The sequence below is a fragment of the Daldinia childiae genome (genome assembly GCF_008694065.1).
Source record: "Daldinia childiae strain JS-1345 chromosome Unknown Scaffold12, whole genome shotgun sequence".
Classification (NCBI taxonomy): Eukaryota; Fungi; Ascomycota; class Sordariomycetes; order Xylariales; family Hypoxylaceae; genus Daldinia; species Daldinia childiae.
Genome location: NW_022984653.1, coordinates 291,645 through 318,753, shown reverse-complemented (window position 1 = coordinate 318,753; position 27,109 = coordinate 291,645). Strand labels below are relative to the sequence as shown.

Here is a 27,109-nt window from a genome sequence, read left to right as displayed (position 1 = left end):
TAACTTAAATTAGGTAAGTACCTCTTCAGGCACCACTACTACATTAGGTAACCCCCCTATTGACCCAAGATAGGAGGCCTGCTGTTCACTATTTGGTATGATACCAGATCATACTTAACGGTATATCCGCTTCTGTCAGCCTGGGTAGCTGATGTATACCTATATATCATTGTCCGTCAAAGCCGTAAGGGAGGGCGAATGTAACGACGATAAGAATAAATACCAGCTGACCTCGACCTCAGTCAGCGAGCTTGTTTGTTTCTAACCGCCAACGTTGGGTGAGCAGAATGGGTTGTTAAGTATAATTTATTTATGTTATTTTAATGATATTCTTCTTATTCTAAATTGATGCACATATGTGAATTGAATAATAGGTAGATCTCGATGACGCGTTAGATGCTCTATAGGTAAATGCTAGAAAAGCGCTTACATAAAGCAACAAGCCACTAAACTAATGGTAAACTGTACTAACTCCACCTATAAAGGTACCCACCAATAGCCCCCTGTCCCCTGTCCACTGCCCTGTCTACTGCTTGTATCCATAAAGTTAGTGGATCTATGGGGCATTTTACGGGATTTTACGTACCACTTCCAAGTTCTAAACGCTTTTCTTGTTCTTCAACACACATTGACAAACACCTTGACACGTAACGACGCGCCGTGATCACATTTCTTGAATTAGGTATACATATATCATTACGTTGCTTTAACCCCCTGTTCAACCAACTCCCATCACGAGATTATTATTTCATGCGGACCATAGTTGAATTCTTTACTCTACCTCTTCAGGTCATCCTCGTAACTTCAAAGTCACACCCGTCGTCATGAAACGAGATAGTTCGTAATTCCTGTCGCACGACTAATAGACGGGCGTAGCCGGTGTACCAGGCCAGGTGTAGCAAGAACACTCGGGGGAAAATACTATTTCCTTGTTTGTTCCTGTTCCAGAAATAAACCTGCATGACGAAAACTCCCCACGCCTGCCCTAGGCTTCTGACCATATTCGGACAGGTTCGAGGCAAGGGTTAGCTATGATTGGCTACGGTAGTAACAAGGCGGCGTCTTGTATTCTAAGCCCAGTGCTGATACCTCATGCTATACCTTATGCTATACCAACGGGAGTTGATATACCCTTCTCGGTAGACCACAACGGGCCATGATACCGGTAATAGTAGTCTTAGATAGACTACTATGAGGTAAGTATTCCTGATTTAAACCAAACTATCTCGGGAATAGGATATACTAGTCTTACATACAGCTATATCAGTAAGCCAGGTCATACCCTAGTACTTTACAAGTGATGTTGGTTGTGCTTTCGCCGATATCCTTATCTCATGATGCAGCTGCCCTTATGTTGTTCATGCCTGTCTCGTATCTACGGTAGCTAGAGTATAACAAACACGTCAAGGCAATATCCTTCGTGTAGCCTGCCTGCCGTCTTATGATCTACATGTCTATACTCTTCGTACCTACTTAAAGTCACTGTGGCGCTAGAGTTCCAAGGAAACCTAGCTCCATTCCTAGAATATATCCATGATCTAAAAGTCTTGATGTTATACCTAGTGACATAACTTTCAATATCGATATCCGACTAACCTCGTATTACTACTTCAAGTTTTTACTCTAGAACCTCGAGCCTACGAGTCCCTGTTGTGTCAAGATTATATATTTATTCATCTTCGTCTTCGTCTTTCAACTCATCTACTCTATCTATCTTCTCTATATTCCTACATGCCCCTATTCCGTCTCTACTCAAGACTCACACCTATCCACAAACTATCATTATCCAATACTTCCAAGATGGCCACCCGCAACCACCACTCTGTCTGCTACGTAGTCCCGCCCTACATGCTCAGCGCTATTGCCGACAGCAGCAACAACGAGGACAAAATCCGCGAGTCTGCCCGAAATGCGCTCACCCTCCACAAGAGTTACTGTGACAAACGAGAAAAGCGTTTTGCAGCACTCTGCGCGCCTCGCGGTAGCAGGGCTACTAACATTCATCAGAGACAGGGCATAGTGCCCGACCACATGCTTCAGCACATTGCCGACAATAAGGATGTTGACGATGACACCCGCGCTTGCGCTAAACGGGATTTGGAGCATATTAGAGGTATTCACGCCAAGTACCAAGAATCCCAGGGCCTTCGTGCAGAGTCGTCCGATCAGAAGGCCGATATAACTACCGAGCAAGCCGAGAAGACTACTGAGAAAACTTATCGTGCCGTGTACGATGCCAACCATGACTCCAACGAAGCCCATCTCCCCGGCAAAGTAGTCCGAGTAGAAGGCCAAAAGGCTACTAAAGACGAGTCTGCCAACGAGGCCTACGACAATGCCGGCCTTGTGCTCTCCTTTTATGCCGATATATTCAACTGGAAGTCGATCGACAACAAGAACATGCACGTCATAAGTTCAGTGCACTTCGGACAGAACTACGAAAACGCCTTTTGGGATCCGGAGATTGCCCAGATGGTGTATGGCGACGGACATGACTTTCTTACCAACTTCACTGGCTGCATAGACGTCATTGGCCACGAGCTAACTGTAAGACACATAACCCCATGCGAATTTTCAGGGATGTCGTTAACTCTTGTCTAGCACGCTGTCACCGAGCACACTTCGCCTCTCGACTACATGGGCCAGAGCGGTGCCCTAAACGAACACGTCTCGGACGTCTTCGGCATCATGATCAAGCAGAGAGTCGAGGACGAAACCGCCGACAAGGCCGACTGGCTGATCGGCGAATACTGTCTTATGCCCGGCGTCAAGGGCGTTGCTCTGCGAAGCATGAAGGCTCCCGGAACAGCCTACAACGACCCTCGCTTTGTAAGAACCCCCTCATACTAGAAATCTAAGGAGACTTAATACTAACTCACTGCTACTAGGGCAAAGATCCTCAGCCAGCCCATTTCAAGGATTACAAGCTAACACTCGAGGACAACGGAGGCGTGCATCTCTACTCGGGTATCCCGAACAAGGCGTTCTATAACGCTTCCATTGCATTTGGCGGCTACTCGTAAGTACCTGATTCACTTAACCACCTAGTCTATACCTGTAACTAACAAATCGCACAGATGGGAGAAAGCCGGCAAAGTCTGGTGGGAAACGATGCAGAGCGGCCAGATCCCCTCCCGCTGCACCTTTATTCAGTTCGCAGACGTGACGGTGGAGAAGGCCGGAGAGCTCTTTGGAGACGATGCCGCGGCTATCGTCCGCAAGGCCTGGAACGACGTGGGCGTCGCTAGAAAGTCCTAGGGAGGAGGCTGCGACCCTAGCTAAGTGGAATAATTTGTTACGTACGTGCAATGCGGATTTCGGAGTAGATGGGTTGGGTTGGGTTGGGATGGTTGGGATTATCCTAAGCGGCGAAACGTGCACTCCTTGAATTTGCAATAAGAGTCTATCTACATTATTACATTAGTTTTTTCGAGTAGAGAACATTATTAAATCAAATTTAGTTAAATATTTTCATGATTGTGTACCTGTTAGTGGGTTGGTATATTATTCAGTTTATTGTCATTAACATATGATAAAATAATAGCAACCCGTATAACTCAAACGAGACATGTCTATGTGTCTACTGCCCAGAACTCAAAACAGAAAGGAATTAGCTTTACATTCCGCCTTGAGCTCCATAATCGACTTCCCAATAAACCGAATGTCTGGGTACACACTCTCCTTGTCTAGTCCATCTAGACTCTCCTTAATTTTCTTTCTTTCAGTTTCATCATACCACCCTATCACCTCGATGATCTTGGGTAGCGCATTAAACCGGAGCCGATCCAGCACTTCATTAACTAAACGACAACACCGCGACGGACAATAGCACTCCTCGACGCTCAGTTCTAATCGAGCGAGTACCAGCACCTTCAATTCGTCGAAGATATGGTTCCAGGATTCCAGAAGATTTACTCTCATCATATCGTGGGAGTATATCGCATAGTCACTCGGCTGTAATGGCTCCGAGTCCTGAATTTCATTCCCACTTGACTCCAATAATGCCTTATATTCCCTTAATGTCTTAGATTCGTGGTACGACATCTCTAATTTTTGCCAGTCGAAGGTGAAGCTAACGTAACGGAGAAGCATAAAGGGTGGTATGAGGTGCCTCCTCTCCTGGCAAAAAATATGCCGATAATAATGAAACAAAGCTACTGGTAAATCAAAGTGGTCGTAGGAGAAGACGAAACGGTTGCAGCCATAGTATATAGCCGTCGCCTCTCCATGAAAGTCTTTGCTTACACCACATATCAACCCAATGGGATGTATCACATTTTTTTTCTTGAGGCGCAAGTTTTTTGGGAAGTCCCGATACCGTACGTTATCCCCATGGGACCTTCTAATATCGAAATCATAAAAAGCGTGTTTAATGTTGGTAACACTTGATTTTCCTAGATAGCTTGGTAAGAAAACTGAGCCCTTATAGAGAAGATACTTGTAGATCATATCGCGTAGCTCACGAGGTAAGCTCATGAAGCCGTGAAACTCGGTGCCAGCACACTTCTTCTCCTTGTAGCGAAGCAATAGCTGATCGTCATCCATCTTGATTCCTATCAATACTGCTCTCCGCTTATAGTACTCCTCTAGACGAGTTTCCCAGGCCTTAGTTCGTTCAGTGGAAAAATACACTAGGGCAGCCAGGTCGTTATGGTATAATGAACCCTCCCACTCTACTGCTTGCTTAAGTGAGACACCCATTTCGTACTAGAGCCACAGGCTACTATTAGAAACCAGGAGGGCTTAAAGCTATGATTTGCGGCAAGCTTATATGTGTATCTGGCGGTGGTAATGTCGTAAACGGATGATGAAGAAGGCAAGGTTACGTACGAGGAATAGAAGAGGAGCTCAGATATCCAGGTACCTTCGCAAACGCTTTCCTCGGTCCCGGATTAGGATCCAGTTATATATGCATACGATGCAGGCAACCATTATTGCCTCACTGTATAGATGCCTTAGTCTGTTGCTAGGGATTCACACTATGGCTATGCGGGTTTCTGCCTACCTTAGGTACCTAGATAAAGCACAAACAAACCATCGTAGACCCCAACTACACTTGGGCAAAATTCGTTTATGAGCTAGAAGCTTTACGTATATTATACTCGCACATCGATTATATCTTGGCAAAATTGCCTGTGCAAGCTTCTGTTGTAACAGATTCTTCAACACATAAACCCGATTCCCCTTGAATCAACCATGTAAGAATAAGCGATCAGCTTACAAGCGAATAATTCTATCCGTAGGTAGCTATGGCAACTACTCCTCCCTTTAAGCCTAATCCACAAAGTTTACACAGCCCCGGAGGCTGTCCACAAGCTCAGAGTCGAATTCTGACAACCAAGCAGGTTCTCCCGCACTGGACTCTGAGAAGCCCTCCGTATTCTCGCATTTTTGAAAGGAGTCCGAGTCAAAGAAAAGGGGTGAGCGATCACTCACTTCCTGAATTGAGGAAGTATTAATGACCTCACCTTGGTCTAATTCAGGTGAACTCGATTTGAGGCTTAAGATCTCCTGAGTTGTTGGGCTCAATTGTCGGTGTGTAGCATAGCTAGAAGAATTAACCGAAGGCAAATCGAAGCGTTCAGACGCTTTCTGCAACTCATCAACTGTAGTAAAGCTAAGATTCGATTCCTAACCATGATCCATGCTTTCTTTCAGGACTTGAACATTGCCAGGATATAGGGTTTCATCTCTCCTCAATGTTGTTTGAGATTTTCTATCATTGTTCAACTTCTTAGATGCGATAATCCTTTGAAGATCGGGAAATTCATCGTCAAACATGTCGCTATCATACTGCATTTGATCTTCGCTTCCACCCGAGGCCGCATTCGCTTTATCAGAAGCTTCTATCATCTTATCAAAGGATTCCTGGGCCGGAACAAGCATGGGGCGGGTTTTCGAAGTGTTCATAGTTGAGAGTAAATTGGGAGCTTTTTGACCCATCCCGTAGGAGGGCGATAAATTTGGGGGGAAGCAATTAGTCTCATAATTATTCCGAATTATAGAGAGGTCGATGCACTCAATGTCCGATACATCCATGTTTAGGCTATCATCCATAGCCTTGCTTTTTTTCTTAGCAAGTCTCACCCCTTTACCATCTTTTGTTGAGCGCTTTCTCTTTGTGTTAGGTAGAGTTGTGTCAGCCGTTTTCTTAGCACCCACATCGTGGGACTCAGAAAGAGTAGCAGACATAGGTCCTACTAATCGTTTCCCGTTAGTTCTGTCAGTATTGATATTCTTGTTGGCTTGGAAGACTTCTGAATGCTTTTCTAGGACTTTGACAGAGTCGCCTTCAACTATTTCGTCTCCCACGGCACCTTTGTCTCTCTTCTTATCTCGTGGTGGCGGTCGAGGTTTATCCACCCCCTCGTGGCAGCATCTGTGATTACAAGGCTTTCCCGCCCCGGTAGGACGGCCGTTACGACAAAGGTGGTTACACATCCATCTTCCGTTTTCCATCTTGGCAGGTTCGGAGACCAGGGGACTCTTCTCTTGGGCTAACACATTGTCGATAAGTGGGAAATCTTCAGCATCATCCAGCGGGCCCGAAAGGTCTTGTGCCTCTGCCTTGCCATTCTGGTCCACTAAGTTCAAGGCGGCATTCAACATGTCTTCATCGGAAAAATCTCCATAGTCTATATCATCCTCTGAAGATTCTATAGTGGCTGTCTGGAGCTGTACTGACTGGACTTTTCTATTTTTGAATGCTGATTTGGGTATATTAGGCTCTAGTGTTTTGGCGACTTGGGTTCCAACAATCTCTTCGCAGCTGAAGTAACAAGATATTTTTTGATCTGAACCGCTAATCGCCACAGGGAATCTCAGATCTAGGCCGGTAGCCTTGTTGATTTTATTCAGACTCCCTCGCCAAAGGTACGCAAGATTGCCATCTGTTGTCGAAGCCATGAATGTCACCGCTGGTATTTTATCGTTCCACTTCGGTATACCCTTCGTATTGCAATAGCGAAGGTTGACTTTCACTATTACTGTCACATTATGTTCCTGCTGCGACGAGTGTGCAGCGCTGGTAATGATATTAGCTCCCATGGCCAAGCGGGGAAAGTTTTCTAGAGTCTTCAATAGCCTCATCCCGTACGGAGGGTTCCTGCTTGAAATACGCTCAATCTCACCGAAGTCCCTGTCGGCGAGTCCTAGTACTGTATGGACTCCGTGGCTGACCCATTTACGAACCATTACAGGGCCAGACCCTGGGATTTGAGAAAGCTGTGATGGTTTATTCTCCCACGAATTTGCAGCGAGGGCACGGGCGAGTTCAAGGCCGATCTTTGTACCTAATCCGTCTCCATCAAATGCGCGACAATCTACGTAGCAGCGTACTAGGCGATTCATTCGATCGAATATAGCAGCTTTGTCCATCGCAATTCTTTGCTTGAGAAGGCCAATCCCCTTTTCGTTTGGCAGCTCCACACCCCTAAGGTGGACCTGGATCATGACGAATATTTTATGCCAGGTCTGCGTCAAAGTCTCCTTGATTGGATGGAGGATGAAAGGGGATTTATTCAGGTCCCTGAATACAGCGCGCTCATCAGTCTTGAATCGGTAGTCTTTGAACTCTCCAGCCTTGCAGAGTGTAGCGAGCTAATAAATTTGGTCAGCAGTTCGCCTCTAGGCATTAAAGATTGAATATTTCAAACCTACTGTCTCTTGAAGTGCCGCACCCCGAGGAATTGATAGGAGCTCTTTCATAGTCTCGAAGTTGACCATGTACCTTGACATAGCATGTCCATATTCTGTACACCTAAACGGTGCTTGCCCAGTAACTAGCCCATTTTGCTGTAGGAGCTTGAGATCACGCTCGCACCATTCTTCCATTCTCTTGTCGGCGTCTTCGGCATTGCGGACATCTTCAAGGTGATATAGCGATGGAGATTGACGTACTCGTACACTGAGGAATGTTCCTCCAATCCATTTCTTCGCAGTCTGGACATCTTGGATCGTGCCCAAGCTAATTTCAGAGTTGAGATGTTCGACCAGATTTCGATGAAGTGTACTCTCTAAAGTCTCGTCCCCAGATATCATGCTTTTATATTGATCAACGTTTGCTTTCCGGGTCATAATAATGGCCACAGCGCTATCGTCAAATTGTGGTCGACCTGCACGACCAAGCATTTGCATAACCTCCAGGTTTGAATATTCTTGAAGCTTGTTGTCGGAGTACGCAACTGTCCCCTTTAGAACCACGGTATGACAAGGAAGGTTCACTCCAACTGCTAAGGTCGATGTGCAACAGATAACATGAATCTGGCCATCGAGGAAATTCTGTGCTACCGCTAATCTATCTTGTGTGTCGAGACCCGCGTGGTGAAAAGCCACACCATATCGGGCGATCTCCTGGAGCTCTGCACTTGTTACTGAGACTCGTCTTGTCGGTGCTGGCCAAGCTCGGTCTTCCACGCTGCAGGCTGACCACCATTCAGCTAGCTTCCGAGCTGTTAGCTCACACGACTTTCTAGTAAAGCAGAATATCATGATTGGCTTCTTCTCCGAATGCTTCGCAAGTAGCATAGCCAGCTTCCCGTCGAGGGACTTCTCGAATGAAAAATCATTCGAGCAGCCCTCGTATCCGTAAACATATCGCTGTAGTTTAACTGGCCGTAGTTCCTCGCCAAATGCCTCGGTCCGGGCTGCTTCATATTGATTCGAATGGTCTCGTCCGAGCCATTTCGCAATGTCTTCGATATTCGGGACGGTAGCACTCAAAGCAATAAATCGGATATTTGCTCCAATAGTTTTCATACGAGAAACAACAGCTTCTAATGTGGCGCCGCGAACGTCTTTCAGGATATGTACTTCGTCAATTAAGACTAGACGGACCATCTCAAGTAGTTTCCGATGATCTGACCACTTTCTGGTTATAGAATCCCACTTCTCAGGGGTAGTGACGATAATTGATGCACTGCCTACTCGACTCGCCTTTGCTTGCGAAGTATCACCGGTAAGTTCGATACATCCTAGGTTCATATGACTGAATTTGTTTTGCCAATCTTTCGCCCGCTCCGAACATAAGGACTTCGTTGGCGCTTGATAGACGATTTTGTAATTCTCACTACCTGGGCTCATTACAAGCTTGCAGATAGCCATTTCTAGAATAGCTGTCTTGCCAGACCCCGTTGGAGCCGAGACGACAACATTATCGTTTGTGCCGTATACAAGTGGGAAACATCTAGATTGAACAACGTTAAAGAGCGCGTAAGGGAAAACAGGCCGAAATTTATCAGGCAGTGCCTGCCTTGGATCGATTAGGCGAGTGGAATTCACGGTAGGTGGTTCATCCGGAGCATGGTTGAGGGTTAAACCTAACCTACTTGCTCTTTTATGAGATACAAGAGGACTGTTGGCTACTTTAGCCTTTTGTTTAAGGCTCAGGCGCATAGAAGGGCTAGATCCGCCAATAATTGTAGGGGAGCTGCTAGTGAGCGAACTTTCAACCGCCGCATTTGAGTTTGGGCCTTTTATCTATGGTTAGTATACTATAAATAATTAGATACAACTTTTGACTAACCGGTGTAGAAAGGAGGTGTCATCATTTGCACTCCAGGCTGCAATTCTCCTATTCTACCCGATCCACCGCCACGCTCAAATATTGACTGGGAGCTTGGACTCGGTTTGACTTTCTCTATATGAGCTGCAATACTTAAAAACGGCGACTGATATTCTGGATCACGCGTCGCGAACGCTCTAAAGTGATGGCTTGCATCTCCTACAACACGTCTCGCTTGATTAGGGGTATTGGTAAGTGGTAGTGATATGCGTTGATCACGATGTTCCGACTCATGAATACGGGCAGGCCTATACGATCGACCGAGCAGAGTACGATCTATGTACTATTAGGAACTTCTAGTATTTCTGAATAGTTATATTGGCATGTTAACTTACCAAAATCATCTAGGTCATGATCTCCTTCAGGGTCTATGTCGTTTTCATTAATACTACTGGGAAGCTGAAATCGTGGAAATTGATAGTCGTAGTCCGGGAAAAGAGTAGTGGTATGGTCAATGATGTTCTGGATATGTCTATCATGCGCCGACTTGTACGGGAGACGATAGTTATGGCCACCTTCACTCGGCTCTGCGCCGTTAGACATGGTGTTGATTATAGGAATAGCGCTTCTCCTAGATCTAACAAATGTTCAAAGATACAGGGATAATAAAACTATAAGAACTTCTAGAGATACAAAGACAATGGTTGATGCTAGCCAGGCCTCGACATGCCGGCCGTTACTCGCGAGAATAGAAACACACTTGAAGACCCCGGAAAAGATCAATCGTGATGAAAAGATTTGAAGTTGAAGAAGGGAGGAAGGCACCTATATAGAAGTATATAGAAGGTAAGTGCATAGGTAGGCGTCCTAAAACCTGATTATCTAATTCTGGTCAAGGGCAGTAGCTACCACGAGCTCAGATAAGGGGACAAGGTAGGCGAGCATGTTATGACTAACATCTTGCCTACTCCTTCCTACTATAAATTAAAGGAGAAACCTTAACACCACGTGACTCTTCGGATAGGGGTTAGACATCTTCATAGAGCGTCAATATGGTTATAATTGAAAGTGGTAATAGGTTGACAAGAAGAATAGGTATTTACCTATGTAGTACCTATGTAGTACCTATGCACAAAATCTACTCTTTTCCTTACCCCCTATTTTTCATGACCTTATCCTTCATAACCTACTTCGATCTTGCTCACATGTTTTCCAAAGCACACGGTATCATTGCAATTTCCAATTCAATTGGATTTGTGCAATTATCAAGATTAATCAATATCTTGCAATGCATCTAATGGTCCCCTGTATATGGGAAGGGAGCCTCGTTCTAACTTCGGCTCGGCACTTATCTTAAGCAGTACCTTCTCATACTCTCAAGAGACCGCCACTCCATATTCCTCCCTTTGCCTAGGTAGTCTATAATTCATATACGCTCATTCGTCACGGTTCTTTCCTTGAGATGATGGCCCACGATTATGGAATCGCAATGGTGAAGCAGGACGCGAGGTTGAGAGACCCATCCCCTTCATGTTCTCAAGCGGATTGGGAACGCTAAGCTTGTCGTCCGTGTACCTTGGCGTATTCATCGGGTCGATAGTCGTCTTCTCAAAGTTGACAATGTTGATCGGTGGCGGCCGGCCACGCTTCCGATCAGGACCTGTATAGAGGAAAGTCGAGACGAGTACCAAAGCGGTACCAATGAGAAACTAAGAATATCAATTAGCGAGCCATTTCGCATATGATAGAGGCTACTGGATGATATAAAACATACCGTTAGTGTAACATGGACTTTGAAGAACCATACGCTGAATAGGAAGCCTATAACAATGCTAATACTCGTAGCAAAGTTCTTAGCAATGTTATCAGCGTAATTGATGCAGAGCGAAGTGAGAACACCGCCGAACGCTTGTAGGATGATCAATGCCCACACAATCCAGTTGTACCCATCGAATAACCCATGCTTCGCAATCTCTTCGCCATCCTTAAATACGATGCCAAGCAGCGCCGGAAAAAGCGAATAGAACGACAGTTGTATGTTACGAGTCCAGACTGAAGCAGGATTTTCTGTATCCTTAAGGACCTTCTCGAAGTAGACCCCCGTTAAGCCAGAAATAACCGCTACAGCAAATACAGCCGAAAGTCCGATCGAGTAGTTCATTACAGGCGCTGTGTTTTGATCTTCCTCGATTCCTTCGTACGTCGCAGACCGTTTCGCAAGAGCCTGGCCGACCTCAGCTATAGTTTCCATGCCACGCCTTGTGAGCTCTCTCGCCACGTCGCCCATTCCATTCGCTACTTGACCAAGCTCATGTACCGAACGAGGGAAGAAGTGATCCGTCATGTCGTGGATCATGAACGAGCTGTCTTTCGAGTTCGAGGATGGGATGCACACGATTGAAACACCCATGGTTAGAATGATGAGAGAAACCCAGCGCTTCACGGTCACGGATCGGCCAAGCATCGTCACAGTAAATATCGCAGTCGTTAGAATCCGAAGTTGGTAGAGAATCTGGAAATGGACCGGATCAAGGTTTCCTACTGCGACATATTGTAACATGTTCTGCAGTGTGTATAGCGTCGCTGCGATAGCTACCTTCCAGCCGTCACCCGAAAAAACCGAGTTGAATATCTGCTCGAATATAACAGTCGCAGGTGTCGAAGGCGCAAGGTTCCTCGAAACTTCGTATATGGCGAAGGTTAGAGAAATCGCTAACTTCATCACTTCGGTCAAGAACACAGCTGTCGACGTGAAATATCGGTGGTCGCCGCTCGGAGGCATCATTCGAGAGTAATGCATAAGTATGATCAGCACCGAGTTTTGGAAAGTTAACTAAGAGTAGTAACATGTTAGCTATACTGCGCTGTCGCCAGATGATACCTCTTCCAACCGCTCCAGCACATACCGTAATAAGAGAAAGCTGCTTCATGGGCACGCCGAAGAGGAGAGGCCCTCCCGCGGGTTGCGGGGCACCATCGAGGAGAGCCATGATGGTTGATAAGTTATGACCGCAGTTTGGCCAAGTTCGCGAAAGCCTCGTTCGCTGTTGTTTTCTCTTCCCTTTCTTTCTAAGCCCCTCCTAATCGGTCGAAGCTTTTGTTTAAATAATGGCTGAATTAGCTAATTGATGTCTCAAAAAGCTCTATGCGAAAATCTTTTCCTGTTATAATATTGCCGCAGTAATAGTGGAATTTCGTAATCGCGTACCGGTTGTCGTTAAATAAAAGAACGAAAAATCTTGGATTGAAGTCAATATTCAATGCGTCGCGTCTTGTTAAATAAAATAAATTAAAAAAAGATGCACAGTCATTGAAGGTATTGCCGATTTTAGCGGACGCGCTTCAACCACCCACATCCAGGTCACTCTCAAAATGGGACCAGACCTATTAAGCTCTTCTCAACCCCTGAATGTGACACCACTTAATGTATAGGTCACTAGGATGTTAAATGTTATTTGGTGGAGATGTTACTTGAAAGAGCGAAGTATTAGGACATTCAAAATATTATGGCAAAATACAACTACAAATATATCTCCTGATTTTGGGAGACTTTTATTGTCCAAAATTACCTATTCAAGCAAAACTTATGCTAGAATCTTCGAACGGTTTTGTATCTTGCCATATAAATAAAGCAATACGATACTTATTAACTGCTTCAAGTAACATCTCCACCAAATAACATTTAACATCCTAGTGACCTGTAGCAAGCAAAGAATCTGTGACACTCGGTGCCAACGGGGGTCAAGTTAACTTAGACAACTTGACATATAGCAGTCAACTTTAGAAGTTGTATTTAGATTGGGTTGGAAAAGTAAATATGAAAAGGCAGAAGGGGAACAAAAGGGTTTACAAAAGTTCTTGTTCAGCAAAAGGCCGTAGAACTACAAATGTGCTGTCATGGCTACGGGTACCTGTGCTACTTATTTAGGGCCGGACCATACATAAGTTGGCATAGGTTGATGATATCAAAGGCGCTCGAGTTTTCCCCCAATACGTAAAGATTATCAAGGCTGGGAGCTATGTTGTGCCTGGACACTACAGGGTGGGCGTACTAGATACCACGATTCTGCAAATAATAGGTACTAAAATAGGTCGCAGTAATTGTGGAATACAGCCAGATCCTGTCCTAGCCTTGATGCATCCTGTTACGTACCTGGATACCGAACCAACCATATGTAGACGGTTTAAGCTGTAGTAAATAATAATACCGATAATATCTTGATTTGAAGGTTTTCCCACGGAGGAATAGTCAATAACCATTTAAGTTCCCCGAACTCCGCCGTACACTAGTCTTCATACCCGGGGCTATTTAATTAAAGTCAGTATTGTTCCGATGACACGTATATTAATCATGTATGGTTCAGTCCGTTTAGTTCGTTATTAGTTGGTTGCGCCTTGACCTCTTTCGGCTTCCGTGATCGTCACGGAGCGATCTGATTTTCGTGGTGGGGGATATCCAAAAAAGAGCTCCAGGCTCTTGATCTCCTCCGGTCACTTCGAACGACACATGTTTCAAATCGTTTTACACACCGCTACCACTGAAAATGGTTAGCCATTTTATTATTGTTATTATTATTATTATTATTAATATATTAGTATTCGTGCCGTTGTTTGTCAAGGTCTTCGCATTATATTCGAAAGCTTTAGATGGTGTGCGGTTAGGTATTATCTAGGTTCACCATCTACTTACTATGTCTTCCATTAGTATCAAGTCATTGATCCCATGATATATAAATGTATGATTCTTCGATCATCCACGCCAGTCTAGAGTATCTAGTGGATATCTTTCACTGCCGCTCTAAAAAGCTTGACTATGTACTGTCATGACTAGCAAGCTCCCGTGAGCAAGAAGACGGCGCTAAATGGAAGGATGCGGGGTGAACAGGAAAGAAACTGATATATTTCTTGTTCTACCTGCATTACTAAAATTTAGATATGCGAGTATTCCCACCCCTTTAGAGAAAAAGAACGGAATAGCTTCGATTTGCGGGTATTTTATTAGGTCAGATCGTGGATCGCGGGGCCTGGATCTTTTACGGATCCACAGCTCAAGTGAATGCCAATCGATGTCTTCAACGTGGTCGATGCACTATTAAATCATCGCGATGTTGTAGAATGATTTACCTATTCTAGGCCTAGAATTTACCGGGAAATAAAATAATTACCTACCTCATGGTAAACTCAACGAAGACACGAAGATAGGAGTTAGGTAAAAGAGACAAATCAACATCTCCAAAAGACAAAAAGAGTAAATAAAAAATTCCAAAAATGAAGTTGCCAGCTGCAGGGTTCGAACCTGCGCATCTCTCGATAATGGTGTTCAAGATCTTTTAGATCAGACTTAAAACCACCGCCTTAGACCACTGCAAGGTATTAGCGTGTGAACATATTACGATGAAATCTTGTAAAAACTTACCTCGGCCAAACTGGCTATTCCTTGAAGTTTTCAAATGGTTTAATGCTACTTATGAACCCCTCCTTGACAATCAGTCCGCCAGCCAATTAATTTTCAAGGATACCTTCAAATTTATATCCACACATACACGAATACAAACACACACATAGATTAGCTCCTAATGTATAGCAAGTCTACAGTTGTAATTTGTATATGTATTTTCTTTTCTTTCTATTACTTCGTCTTATGTGTCCTCGAGAGCGAGAAATGGCTAACAAGAGGAATATGATAGATAACCCTTTCTTGAACATCGCGATGAATTCGAATCGTAAGGGCTCCCCTCAAATGTTCATGCACCATAACACACACCACCACCACCACCACCACCACCACACCCATACGTAAAACCCAACAAACACGCATTGCATCACCTAGTTGCACATAAAATCGTACGCAGTCCTTCCCGTCACCCCACTCGATCCCTGATATTACATATAGCTCTTCCCATGGTAGTACATAGATGCAAAAAAAGAAAGCAACCAACCCAAGCTGAATTCTCTCTGCTTTTTTTCCTTAATAATATGATTATCCCCGGTAGCCATCGAAGCCCAGACCGCGCCGCAAAGCTCGTCTTTTTAAAAATTTTAACATCCAATTAGTTAGGAACGACAAAAAACAGATTTCGAAAAAATTAGATTTTTTGACCGTCGCGCCCTCCGATGATATGGCATTATTCCGAATATTGTTGAGATGGCAAAAAGGTAGTAATAGCAGTGGGTAGGTGTGGTGTATTAGTCGTAAGCAGTGATGCCGAGCTCCCAGTATATTCGATTATGAACCCTGTGTGATTTCCCACCCGAACTCACTCGCCTGACAGTCGTGAAAAAATAAAAATAAAAACCAAGCGCCAAACAAACAACCATTTACGTCCATGCATATTTCGAAAACATAAAAAAGTTGTGGTGAGATGTTATACCAGCTCGATAACTCGGGAAGGGGTGAGAGCAATGACTGTTGCCAATTGCAGTCTTTAGCAACGAGTAAATCATACTCTTCTTCAGTCGTCGTCTCCCCACCAAGGTACTGGTGAATTAATCTGGCCCACAGCACTCAGTCTCACAGCACTCTTCTTCCCCTTCTTATGACCAAGAGTAGACGGGGGTAAGAATCCGTCTGCCGGGGAGACGGGGCTATCCGGTCTAGGGATTCCCTTCTCTGGCACCGGCTTGAGGGTAGAAAGCTTGGGTCGTCCGCCCACCATTGGGAAGTCGTCAAAATCTATATCATCGGCATCAATGTCCTCGTTGATTGAGGGGCTACCTTTCGATAGGTTCTTAATCGGGATACCCCTCGGGCTCATCGGACTCGAGTCAGGTCGTGGCCGGCCGTTGTGGGGTGATCCGTACGGGCTACTACTAGGTTTCGATCGAATCCTGCTTCGACGCTCGCCGGGTGGGAATCCCAAGTCGTCCTCCATAAACTCGCTCAAATCCGGGCTCGGTTCTGCCTCGTCGATCACATCGATACTATCAATCGGTCGATCCAGGTAGAGAAGTACTCGCTCGTGACGGGATTTGCCGGCTGGTCGAGACTCGGGCCCGGGAGAGGCTCTCATTCGAGAAGGGGCTCTATCTACCGGCTCTCTATAGCTAGCCGATGGCGACGCCTCCATACGGCGTGGTCCATTAGAATGATTACGCACTCGACCGTGCCCGCTACTAGAACTCCGACCAGCTCGCCCAACGAGTGACGACGACCTCATTGGGAAATTATTAGATTGTTTTGCCCTAGCACGAGCCTCCCTGACTTCTTTAGTCGCCTGTCTCTCGGCATCTTTTAAATGCGCCGATGCTAATTGCTCAAGATCTTCAGCGTCTTCAAGGCCAGCACCTCCAGGGCTATTCCTACCCTCCTCAAGCTCGGCGATTATATTCTCCCGCATCCTAGCCCTCTTCTTCCGCAGCGCAGCAAGAAGCATCTCCTCTTGTTTCGTTACCGCCATCATCCGTCCATTCTGTGAGTCGCTAGCTTTGCTTACAGTAGATTCTCGCCGTGAAGATTCCGGTGATTTCCTATAAAATTCCACGCTAGTTGGCGACAGCGGTGGTGTTGGCTGATCGGAAGTATGAGAATTCTGCGACCCACGCTGTCTTCCTTGCTGTGCGAGCGCATTATTTAAACTAATTGGTATTTGGTCCACTGAAACTGATGATGCGGATACTGCTGTAGAAGCGTATGGAGTGAAGGCGATCGCCCTTGCTTCCTGTACACTATAATGGGTATGTGTACTGTAAGTCGGAGACAAAATAGAGCCTACGGTGTTTACTGTCGAAACAGACCCGCGAGCAGCTCGGGGTTGGGCTTGAGGTTGAGGGTCTTGGTGATGGATAGGCAAAGAGACCCGAGTCGCCGTGCTTATAGATGAATTAGTGGAGTGGAGGGTAATAGGTGACGGTGATCGGGTGCTCTTAGTTTTCGGAGAGGCATGAGGAATGGTGAGATAGTCGTTGAGGTGCGCGTATGACGCTCCTTTAGGATTAGTCGAGTGGCTACTGATAGAAAGCCGTGATGTGCTCCGTTGTCGCTGGCTCGAAGCTACGCTAGAATCGTCACGAAAGCTATTATCGTAAGATCGCAGAGATGAGCCCGGTCCAGAATATGCAGTCTCCCCTTCGTCAGATTCCGAATCAGTGAGCGATAAGACGCTCTGCTGCTGCCTATCGGAGTCTATAGTGCTCATAATCGATGGTGTAGCTTTTGAGGTTCGTGTATGGCGACTTGATACACTTGCAGCATATTCATTCCTCGACGATGGGCGTATCTGTAAAGTACTCGGTGTCTCGGCTCTCATAGCCGTAACTTTACTTGCTTGTGAGGTGTTTCGGCTGTGATTCCATCTGGAGTTCGGGTCCCTAAGCGATGAATTCGGTAGCGGCGTGATCATATCTTCACGAGACACGTCTGAGACTGTTGGTTCGTACGTCCGAGGAAGGAGGTGTTCCTGGTTCAACTGACCCTTATCGCCTATCTCTTCTTCTTCTTCGTCCTCCTCTTTTAACGATCCATTATGCCGAAATGACATTTGTTCGTAATGATCGTACAGCTGATGTAATGTGCTAGCATTACTTATTACCTTCGAGCGACTTGTTCGTGTCGATACTTCCGGGGGCTGAGACTGGATTATTAGGTTCGGCCTCGGGGTCTGTTCACTACTCCCCCCGGGACTCGTAGGCGATCGCGTCAGCGAGACTGCAGAATGCGACGCGTGTGACATGACAGATGGGGACTTCATCACATAGTTATTTCCTAGGACGGGTCCAACTCCATTAGGTTCCGCGTGGTGTTCCTTGCGAGTCCTTAATCTAAGCTTTGAGAAATCTAACTTGGACGGCTTCTTCTTTGGCTGCTGTACCTGGCCGTAGAGTGCCCCGTCGATATCTAACAGTGCGTGAGCTTTCGTCGGGAGTCCCTTAGCCATCGCCGAATTTGATGTCTGCTGCGATATTGACAGCGGCATCTTATCCGATTCGTAATATGAATTAATGGTAGAACTCGTTTGGGGCCGGTGAGCATTGGTGTCGTCTGTCAAAGTCTCCCGGCTACGAGCACCAAGGGTGACAGCCGACCTCTTGGGCTTTAACCCCTTACTAAAAAGGCCATTAGTACTACGCAACCGCCGCGGGAGCGCCTCCGATTCATTCTCCCACAGAGCTCTACCATAAGTCGTTCTGTCGTATCCATCATCTTCTTCGTCCGGGGCACCAGATTGACTAGCGCTGCTCTCAGATATCGATATACTGATGCCGCCGGTCGATTCCGTTTCCCACGATCGGCCAGGATCCCTCGTTCCGGTAGGAGAACCAAGACTCTGTCCGCTAGTTCCCAAAATCCTTTCGGCTTTCGAGAGCGGGTTCGAGACCGCCGTGGCGGGTGTGCGCTTCGCTGAGCGTCCCGGCATGGGGAACGTAAATTTAGATTTATGACCCATTTTCGAGGAATAGTATACCACACAGACGATGGATCGATAACAAGGTTGAATAAGTCAAGCTTCGAAATGAAGCTCGTTGTTCGTGCCTAGAGCGACAGGATCAAAGAATCGGATGTTAAACCTCAAAGTCTCTCTATCTCCCGCCTCTTCTCTTTCCCACGACAATATCTCCAAGGAAATAAACATATGCTACAAGCTTCAGATGCCAAGACAATCGGATTGTTACCGCGAACTGAAACGAAGGGACCAATTCCGTGCCTATTATCGAACAGTCGCAGTGTCGGCGGTCGATCAGGGCGTCAGATTCAAGTATGCTCCAGTCGGCATATCAAAACAACTTCCTCTCATATCCTACAAGTAAATATCCCGACTATGCTTAGCATTGCATATCCCAGTAGTGCGTGTATATCGAGAAGGAGTCGTGATACGAAGTCGATAAGTTAATTACCGGATTGGCGAAGATACAAGACCACGATTTAACTTGTACGTTCGTCAAACAGCCTCGTATAATTAAGTGTCCTGCATGAACCCCCAAAAAAGTCGGTATGAAGGATCGTGATGATCGCTTTTCTCCCGTCGGCTTCTGCTCCCAAAACTTAAGAGACCCTCTTCCAATCCCTACTTCAGCTTCGTAGACACAACCCCATACGTGCGTGAAGAAAATGGAGTGTCATAAGTAAGAAGGGGAGAAACAGGAACAAAAAGGGACTGGAACGATGGTCCTGTCACGACACGGACACTTTTTTTGCCCTGGATATTAAAATTGGAGAATCCAAGAGACGTATTTCTCCATACAGTAGCCAATTCGCAACTTATTGCAATTTATTGGCACATTTGCACATCTGCATATGCGAACGGAGGGTATGTATGTAGGTACACTTGCATATGTATATGCATCCTGATGCCACCCCGAACTTATTAATGCCGTATTACCAGGAACAGTAATTATAGCTTATTTTATTATATGTGTTCCCTTTATTAGCTAGAGTCTGTGTGGTTAGATAGGTCAAGGAGAAGCTTGTCCCCCTTACCCACTCACACGTGTGCATTCCAGGTACACAGATACCGCAGATAGGTGCATCTCTTCAAGCCACCGACTCGATGGCACGAAAGAAGACTGGGTTGAACTGACACCAAACCAAAAGTAGCTCCAAGTGACATGCAGATAGATTGCAAAAAGTCAAATGAGCCGTCATGCCAGTCGACCCACGACCCACCGGAGAGGCCGGGCCACTTCGCATAGCCCAGCCCATCAAGCCACGACCGGTTTATGAAAGAGGGGGGCAAGGGGTTTCGTAGACCCCTGCCTTTCAGGCCCCTGTTACAAAGTTACAGGTTTCTTCTTTACATACAGGGCTTCGTATTGCATCTAGACCGCAATTATATGTAAGGTACGGTCGTGCTAAGCTGCATAGAATGTAACGTGGAGCTGCCTACATAATCAAACGTCCCACGACGATCAAAACAATAAAAAGGTTCAGGGCAAGCAAAGTATCAGGGAAAAGTTTCAAAATTGTTATGGTGTAAATAACAATAAATGGAGCGGAACTTCAGCTCCTAAGTTAGAGTCGTTTAATCAATCATAAAGTCGATTTATTAGAAAACGGCTGTCTACCGCTAAATTAGACAAACGGGCAAGGTTCATGGAAGTCGGCGTCAATGGTCGAAAGAATACCATTACGAAATACAAACACAAGTAGCGGGCTTAATAGCATAGCTCGAACAATCCGGCAGTTTTTTTTATTAGTAACTATACACATTTTATTAGTGACTATTACCTATTTATTTTGCAAGTGTGGGACTCAAGTCTTTACTGAATACACTAATAGGTTGTCGTTAAAGAATCCCATCCCACAAACGACCAGGATCATGCTTAAACCCTTTCAACATGGCATCTAGCCTCACCAGCCTCGTCAGCCTCAAACCCTGCTGTCTCAGACAGCGGTAACCTTGAAAGAGAGCTGATGAGAAAGATCTGACATCAACACCAACCTAACTGTCGGTAAATAGAAGCGAAGTCCGAGCTCCCATAAAGTGGCCCCTATGCCTTAAATAGTGGCTTGTCGGTCTTCGGCCAGGTTGCTAGAGTCCATAAATGGCTTGGGAAGCTTGGGGGGAGTTAACGCAAAGATTCCAGCTCTAGAGCCGTGCACTTGGGACTTGGGATGGATCATGGGATGGTGGAACTAATCTCAGCCAAAATACCTAGTCCACGGACGTCTCGCACATGGCATCCTCGTTTTCGTCACACGGTCTCTCGCATCGACCAAGACAATTAAGTTATAGATTAACCTAATACCTGCAGCTGGCCACTGCAGATGTCTCAACCTGAGGCGACAGTGACACGACATATATTGCCATGCTCGCCTCAACGTCAATCAAATATGTGGAACTTTGGAATCTTCCAAAAAAGCATGACAAGAATTCTGCAGGAAGCCGACGAAGCCCCCAACTGACGAAGGAATCCGAGAATTCCTCAGCTTTGTTAATTAATTAATTAATCCGTGCAAACGACAAGACTCATGGCCCTTTGCGGCGACCACCCGGGCTTGCCGGCATAAGATAGTGTCTAGCAACGCCGTCGCCACGAACTAGCAAAAGCGATAGCTCTCCTCGACTTGATACGAGAACTACCAGTTCACAGCTGGCTTGAGAGTCTATTGACTGTATTAAACGCTTACGATTTTAGTTATAAAAGTACAGGACGCGAACTACTGGCGTACTAAACATGACTCGCAGGCGACGGTTAGTTAGTGTATAAAAGTTCTTTTTTTTTTCCCTTTCGCCCTCGGTACTTAAGTTTTTCTCCGCATGGACATCTTTAGTAGTAGTTGTACTACACATGATGATGTTGCCGCAAAAGTGATACCTATATCCCAGTTGAGCCGCTAAGCCACTTACACAGCTTCCTATCATTTCGATCATTAATTGTATATCTGATATCTCTATGATATCATTAAAGCATTGACTGCATTGGAGAAATAGCTGTAGAGCTTTTCCGACACAATGCCGGCAACCGGCCGAAAGGATTTATGTTTGCTTGAGCTAGCCCCATGATTCCATTAAGCCCAGAACCAGGGAGGTTCGTTAGTAAATCTTCTAGCAGGTATCCGCTAGTTAAGTGCCTAGATACACATCGTGGCTAAAAATATACGATGACTACTATGTACTAGTAGCATCATTTCGGAAGCACGTACCCGTCAGTTTATTACGTGACTAAAAATATTTAATTAATGGGCTGTACATAGTATGTAGAAGCGAATGCCTCATTAGTATCATCGCCCTAACTAGTTCCGTGGTGATCTCTAAGATGGTCCAGATTACTAGTATGTAAGCGGCACGTATGTCAAAGTCTTATATCAGTACCTGTTTCCGATAGAATGTAAGAAAATCTCCGATTACTATGATGCGATCTATCATCCATGTATGATGGTGATCCTCCAGATCTTCCCTAACTACCTGCCAAATTGGGGTGCCATGTCCATAGATGTTTAGTATCAGAAGACACCGCACGTAATATTCCCTCTTGTCGCGTAGGTCATCTTTAGAAGCTGTAGTCTGAGGAGAAGTCTTGTAAGAGTTCATATGATAGAACAGAAGATCTGTGATAGCAAGAAAGTCATTCCGCATAAATCATCGGTATCAGGCAGTGCCGCGGAGTCGAGTAAACTAATTGTCGTATATGAAGGTCTCGGTAACTGAAGAGATAAGCATCTCGATGTCAAATGTTAGAAGACACCAATTCCCATCTTCTTATTCTAGTATAGCAAAGGTAAAGAATCCAGTCGCATAGTACCACTTAAGTAGTGAAGTAAGATCGAAAGTCTGCTGAAGGCGTCACTTTTGCGGAATTAGGGCCATAAGCTTATTACTTAGAAAGAGAACCAATTCGTTTGGCTCGCTTGTACTCTTCTACACCACGGGACTCGAGGATGCAAACCATTTGTCGGCCGGCGTTTTCGTCGATTTCTTGACCGTTACGGGCTCGCGTAACCGGAAGGTCTTCGTTGAGACGGTTTGTGATATGCAATACATGTTTACTGCCGACATGCATTGTATTAATCCACTCAACCTTGAATGGCTCCGAGATGTTCCACTTGACTCCGTACCACCACATAGGGCGAATATCCGCAGAGGGAAGTGACTTCATGAGGGCCTGCATTGAAGATGTAGGGTCAGTTAGCCAACGCAGTTCAGCAAGGGGATGTAAATTTAGGGAGTAAGAAATGAAGTAAGGGAGAAGGGAAGGACGAAAAAGTGCTTGATTAATCATGCTGGAAATACTGACATAGCCCTGAAACCCGTGAGACTTGTTGACGGCGAAGAAGAGGACCACTGTCTTGCCGCTGGCAAAGACCTTGCTTAGAATCTCCGCATTGGGAGTCTGAGTAGCCCATAAACCATCTTCCTGTTAAATTGTTATTTCGTGAATCGTCGGTATACGTACGGGGATACAAGTTACCATTGAGTCGTAGACATGAGACCAACTGTACGATCTCATCACAAAGAAGCAGACTTCTAGAAAGCACAACAATTGTCAGTAACCTATTATGAGGAGGCAACACATATCCTCAAATATCCGGGGTAAGACCTACCACCTTTACCCTCAAGAACAAGCTGCTTAGGGTGGCGTAAGTGCATCATCTCGCGGGTCAAATCTCGTTGATCATCTACTCGCTCTCTGTTTGGGCTGTCATAGTTCTCGATTCTCTCGGTAGTGTGTGTAGGACGGCCGCTCGGCCGGACAATATAACGTAGAGGCGATCCGCGAGGTGTCAAAGGCTGATCGTATTCATTATAGTAGACTCGGGAGTAACCGCGAATACGGTATTTGTCATGTTCATGGCGGTGGAAACGAAGGGGTGACACTGAACGGGCATGGGTCGTGGGAACAACAACGTTCCTGCTGCCTCTGCCACGATGCACTTCAATGCTATCCTTCAGACCTTCGGATTCAGTGAGACGTACCCGCGCAGGTGCCGAATCTTGAGGGATGTCAGAAAGAACAGAGTCAAGGTCTTTCTTGATAAGACCAGTGCCTAATTTAGCCTTGCCTGTATCATGCTTCTCGTCTCCAGTATCAGTGTTTCGGTAATCTGCTAGTTTCTTCTCACGATAGTCAATCTCGTGCCAGCCGGTAAGTTTAAGCCAGTCCTGGACATCCGGTGCAAGCATCGATTCCATGTTAGTGTTTCCGCTATCGCGAAGATCGCGTGCACGGTTTGGGGAAGGACGAGGGTGATCAGAATGCGCCATGGTTCTTGAGTACTTTATGGTTGGGAATCGAATATTCAGGAGGGATTTGTTAAGGAAAAGAATAATAGAAGATGACTTTCGAAGAGGAACCCTTAGATTATATACGATTGAGGAGTGCCGGTATGGCAGGAGGTGTAAAATGCGTTTTTGTTATCGGCGCACTTTCCTATACACGTCAAAAGATCGTGAGTGCTGTGTTGGTGTGGCGTGAATAGAAGGCGGCGCTTGCCGTTAGAGATTCAAATTCCTCTGAAATACTACTAGAGGATAATATCTACGCTTATTGTAGTGCCAAGGGAGAAGGCACCCCTCTGCAACAGCCTCTTGTATAAGTGCCTATACTTAAACCGAGAAAGAACGTGTCTACTACGATATAATTTCTTTACCTTGTGATTACATGTTTATATTGTGATTATGAACTAGATCCCTCTGGATGCTATAGATTGTGATATTTGGTATGAATAACTACCATCTCTTCGACGACATGGGTTATAGGATGGATACGATATAATGATGTTATGCTTTTTAACATGTCCTATATAATAAAACGACGACTATACAGTTTGGAACCTGGAGTTCACTGAAAAAATTACGCGGTAGTACATGATACATATTAGGCCGGAGGAAGGAAAGAGGCAAAGAGGGCTCCCTGAATGGCGGCGTACATGATCATAAACTTCACGACGTTTCCCCCAAATTTGGAGGTCTTTTTCTCAGTAATTACCCCTGCCAGCCACCAGTACCAGAGCGGATATCCTGATGAGATCCTCGTGATGATTTGGATGTGATAGTTTGTGATGGATAAAGCAGCTAAGATGAGCTGGGATAAGGCCATGGAACGGACTAATACTGTAAGATGCGAGTGGTTACCGGTAATGGATTCTTTAGATGCGATACTCAGAGGCCGTCTGATGAGCTCTACACTTGAGGTTATAAGAATGTAAATCATTGGCGCAGCGAGTAAGAAAAGGGGTATATTTGATGGAGTCCAGTAGTGGAGAAAGCCAACGTTCCTATCCTCGGTGTTAGCGTCGTCAACATAGAGGAATAATTTCTACTAACCAATAGCGCGCTTGAACGAATGAGTAAATACTGGGAAATGCGCTCGTGCACCAAGGTCTTAACCTGGTACCGGAAGGAACGGAGCAGAAGATTTGAAATGCAACAAGTTGTGGAATCACAAAGCTAACTGCTATCGCCAAACCTCCCAAGAGTAGGGCAAATCGTCGTCGGATACTAGATAGAGTAGGTGGCATAGTGAGTTCATGGGTCAGCGCAATTGCGAATGGGATCCCATTGAATAGGCCATTGCTACGAAATGTGGTGGCGAAGCCAAACCACATACCTGAAGCAACCAAGCTTACATCGTGGGCAAAAGTTCGTTTTGGCCCAAGTAAACCCTTTGCAAAGAAGAGATAGCCGGTAAAAGATAGAAAAGCAAAGGTGCTCTCGTTATATGGAGCTGACAAGAAAAGCCCAGCCGGAGACAGGATATGCAGTAGCGCCGCGATAAACGACAGCCGCTGATTTCTTAGGACGACGAGTCCAAGCTGATACAAGGCAAGCACAGAGAGTAGATGGGATGTGTGAGCTACCAATATCCCGATAAGTGGCTCAAGGGATTCATGGGACTGAATTCCAAAGCTAGAAAGTCCTATTGGTGCGAGTTAGAATATATAACGGGCGTAATAGACAGTATCACATAAGAAAAATAGGATTAAGGACCTTGACTAAGATAAAAGATGACAGTTGGAAACCCGATGCCAAATGCCCATTCCTGCTCAAACAGATAACCTCGACGAGAGGCCTGTATAAAGTAAATAGAATCCCATCTTGTTAACTTTGTAGCCAAGTCAAATGGAGGTTCGTGGGATGAAGTTATCTCAGGGGATAATAGAGTGCTTGAGGTGTCGTAAGCTGGACCAACGCTACTCCCGATAACAATAAGTAGGAGTAGTGATTTCCAAGCAATGAATGAGCCAACTAATGATGTAATAGGATTTTTAGAATCGAGGGAGGGCATGATTGAAAAGTAGATGTACCTCTTTAGGTACCTTTGGGTATCTCGATTCTCGATGACTGGCGTCGAATAAGAGAATGGGACAGGGGCTAAAAAAGGTTGGAATTCCCGAGCCACACCAATTTGAGCTTGGGTGTGGCTAATTAATTGTGCACGTGCCTTATCTTAGATAATCGTGGGATTAAGTACGAAGTAACACTCTCTTTATTTTATACGAATACGAATACTCTAGAAGCTATGGAAATTACATATGAAGGAATCATCTGCTGACAATGAGACGACAGTCATTATTACCTTGGCTGACATAGTAGGCACAAGTTCTCTTTATCCTAAATGAGCAATGAACACCCCGATGTGATCAGCCTCGTCGATCGCCCATCATTTTAAGAAATCCTGGCTTTTGTGGCTTTTACAGTGGCTGTTCCATGTATGTAATGGATTGATAGAATCAGAAACATGCATGAGGCATAACGGGTTGAAGCGTCTAATATTTCTACAGGTAGGTATCGCAAAAGCGAATGCGAATGTACCTAGTTCCAAGATGGGATAAACCTAGGGCGCAGCCACGTTATCATAAATGATGATAAGTGGACGATCCTTGATGTCAACTATATATCATACCTATTGTACATTAGATACGCACGTCAGATGTAAGAGTTACATAGGCAGATTATTAGGTATTTAGACGGAAATCACGGCATGTCGTCATTGTCTTAGGTTAAGAGCATTGTAAGAGTACATTACTCGACCCGGGCGAGTTCCATTTGTGCTTTGCGGGTTTGTGACATTTGAAGTTCGGCCTCGGCAAGTTAGAAGTAGCCTCTTTTTCTTAGTTCGCGGGAAGTGCTGAAAATCTTTGTTGGCGAGGTTGGGATAACTTAGCACATGAGTAATAACCATCCGAAAAAGCCGCTTGTGAATATTGTTGTGGTTCTCGGTATGTAATCG

General features: G+C 45.4%; 6 protein-coding genes across 6 annotated transcripts; 1 reads left to right on the top strand and 5 right to left on the bottom strand.

Annotated features, from left to right (window-relative positions):
• Nucleotides 1-1,800: 1,800 nt before the first annotated feature.
• On the top strand, nt 1,801-3,258 carry GL218_08318 (Protease PrtS; the record flags this gene model as incomplete). The annotated part of the gene is made up of 4 exons (XM_033585118.1): nt 1,801-2,547; nt 2,602-2,829; nt 2,889-3,019; nt 3,078-3,258. 4 exons carry the CDS (start codon nt 1,801-1,803, stop codon nt 3,256-3,258), a joined length of 1,287 nt encoding a protein of 428 aa, XP_033440762.1.
• Nucleotides 3,259-5,631: 2,373 nt separating this feature from the next.
• Nucleotides 5,632-8,838, bottom strand: GL218_08317 (ATP-dependent DNA helicase MER3; the record flags this gene model as incomplete). Its single annotated transcript, XM_033585117.1, has 2 exons — nt 5,632-7,599; nt 7,660-8,838. The coding sequence occupies 2 exons, from the start codon at nt 8,836-8,838 to the stop codon at nt 5,632-5,634; spliced, it is 3,147 nt and encodes a 1,048-aa protein (XP_033440765.1).
• Nucleotides 8,839-10,938: 2,100 nt separating this feature from the next.
• On the bottom strand, nt 10,939-12,492 carry GL218_08316 (UDP-galactose transporter; the record flags this gene model as incomplete). The annotated part of the gene is made up of 3 exons (XM_033585116.1): nt 10,939-11,211; nt 11,277-12,335; nt 12,409-12,492. The coding sequence occupies 3 exons, from the start codon at nt 12,490-12,492 to the stop codon at nt 10,939-10,941; spliced, it is 1,416 nt and encodes a 471-aa protein (XP_033440764.1).
• A 3,462-nt stretch (nt 12,493-15,954) lies between these two features.
• GL218_08315 (uncharacterized protein) lies at nt 15,955-18,885 on the bottom strand (the record flags this gene model as incomplete). Its single annotated transcript, XM_033585115.1, has 1 exon — nt 15,955-18,885. The coding sequence occupies one exon, from the start codon at nt 18,883-18,885 to the stop codon at nt 15,955-15,957; it is 2,931 nt and encodes a 976-aa protein (XP_033440761.1).
• A 3,868-nt stretch (nt 18,886-22,753) lies between these two features.
• GL218_08314 (YTH domain-containing protein 1) lies at nt 22,754-24,141 on the bottom strand (the record flags this gene model as incomplete). Its single annotated transcript, XM_033585114.1, has 4 exons — nt 22,754-23,041; nt 23,174-23,293; nt 23,348-23,403; nt 23,481-24,141. 4 exons carry the CDS (start codon nt 24,139-24,141, stop codon nt 22,754-22,756), a joined length of 1,125 nt encoding a protein of 374 aa, XP_033440760.1.
• Nucleotides 24,142-24,754: 613 nt separating this feature from the next.
• On the bottom strand, nt 24,755-26,164 carry GL218_08313 (GPI mannosyltransferase 2; the record flags this gene model as incomplete). The annotated part of the gene is made up of 3 exons (XM_033585113.1): nt 24,755-25,154; nt 25,204-25,795; nt 25,867-26,164. 3 exons carry the CDS (start codon nt 26,162-26,164, stop codon nt 24,755-24,757), a joined length of 1,290 nt encoding a protein of 429 aa, XP_033440759.1.
• Nucleotides 26,165-27,109: the final 945 nt, after the last annotated feature.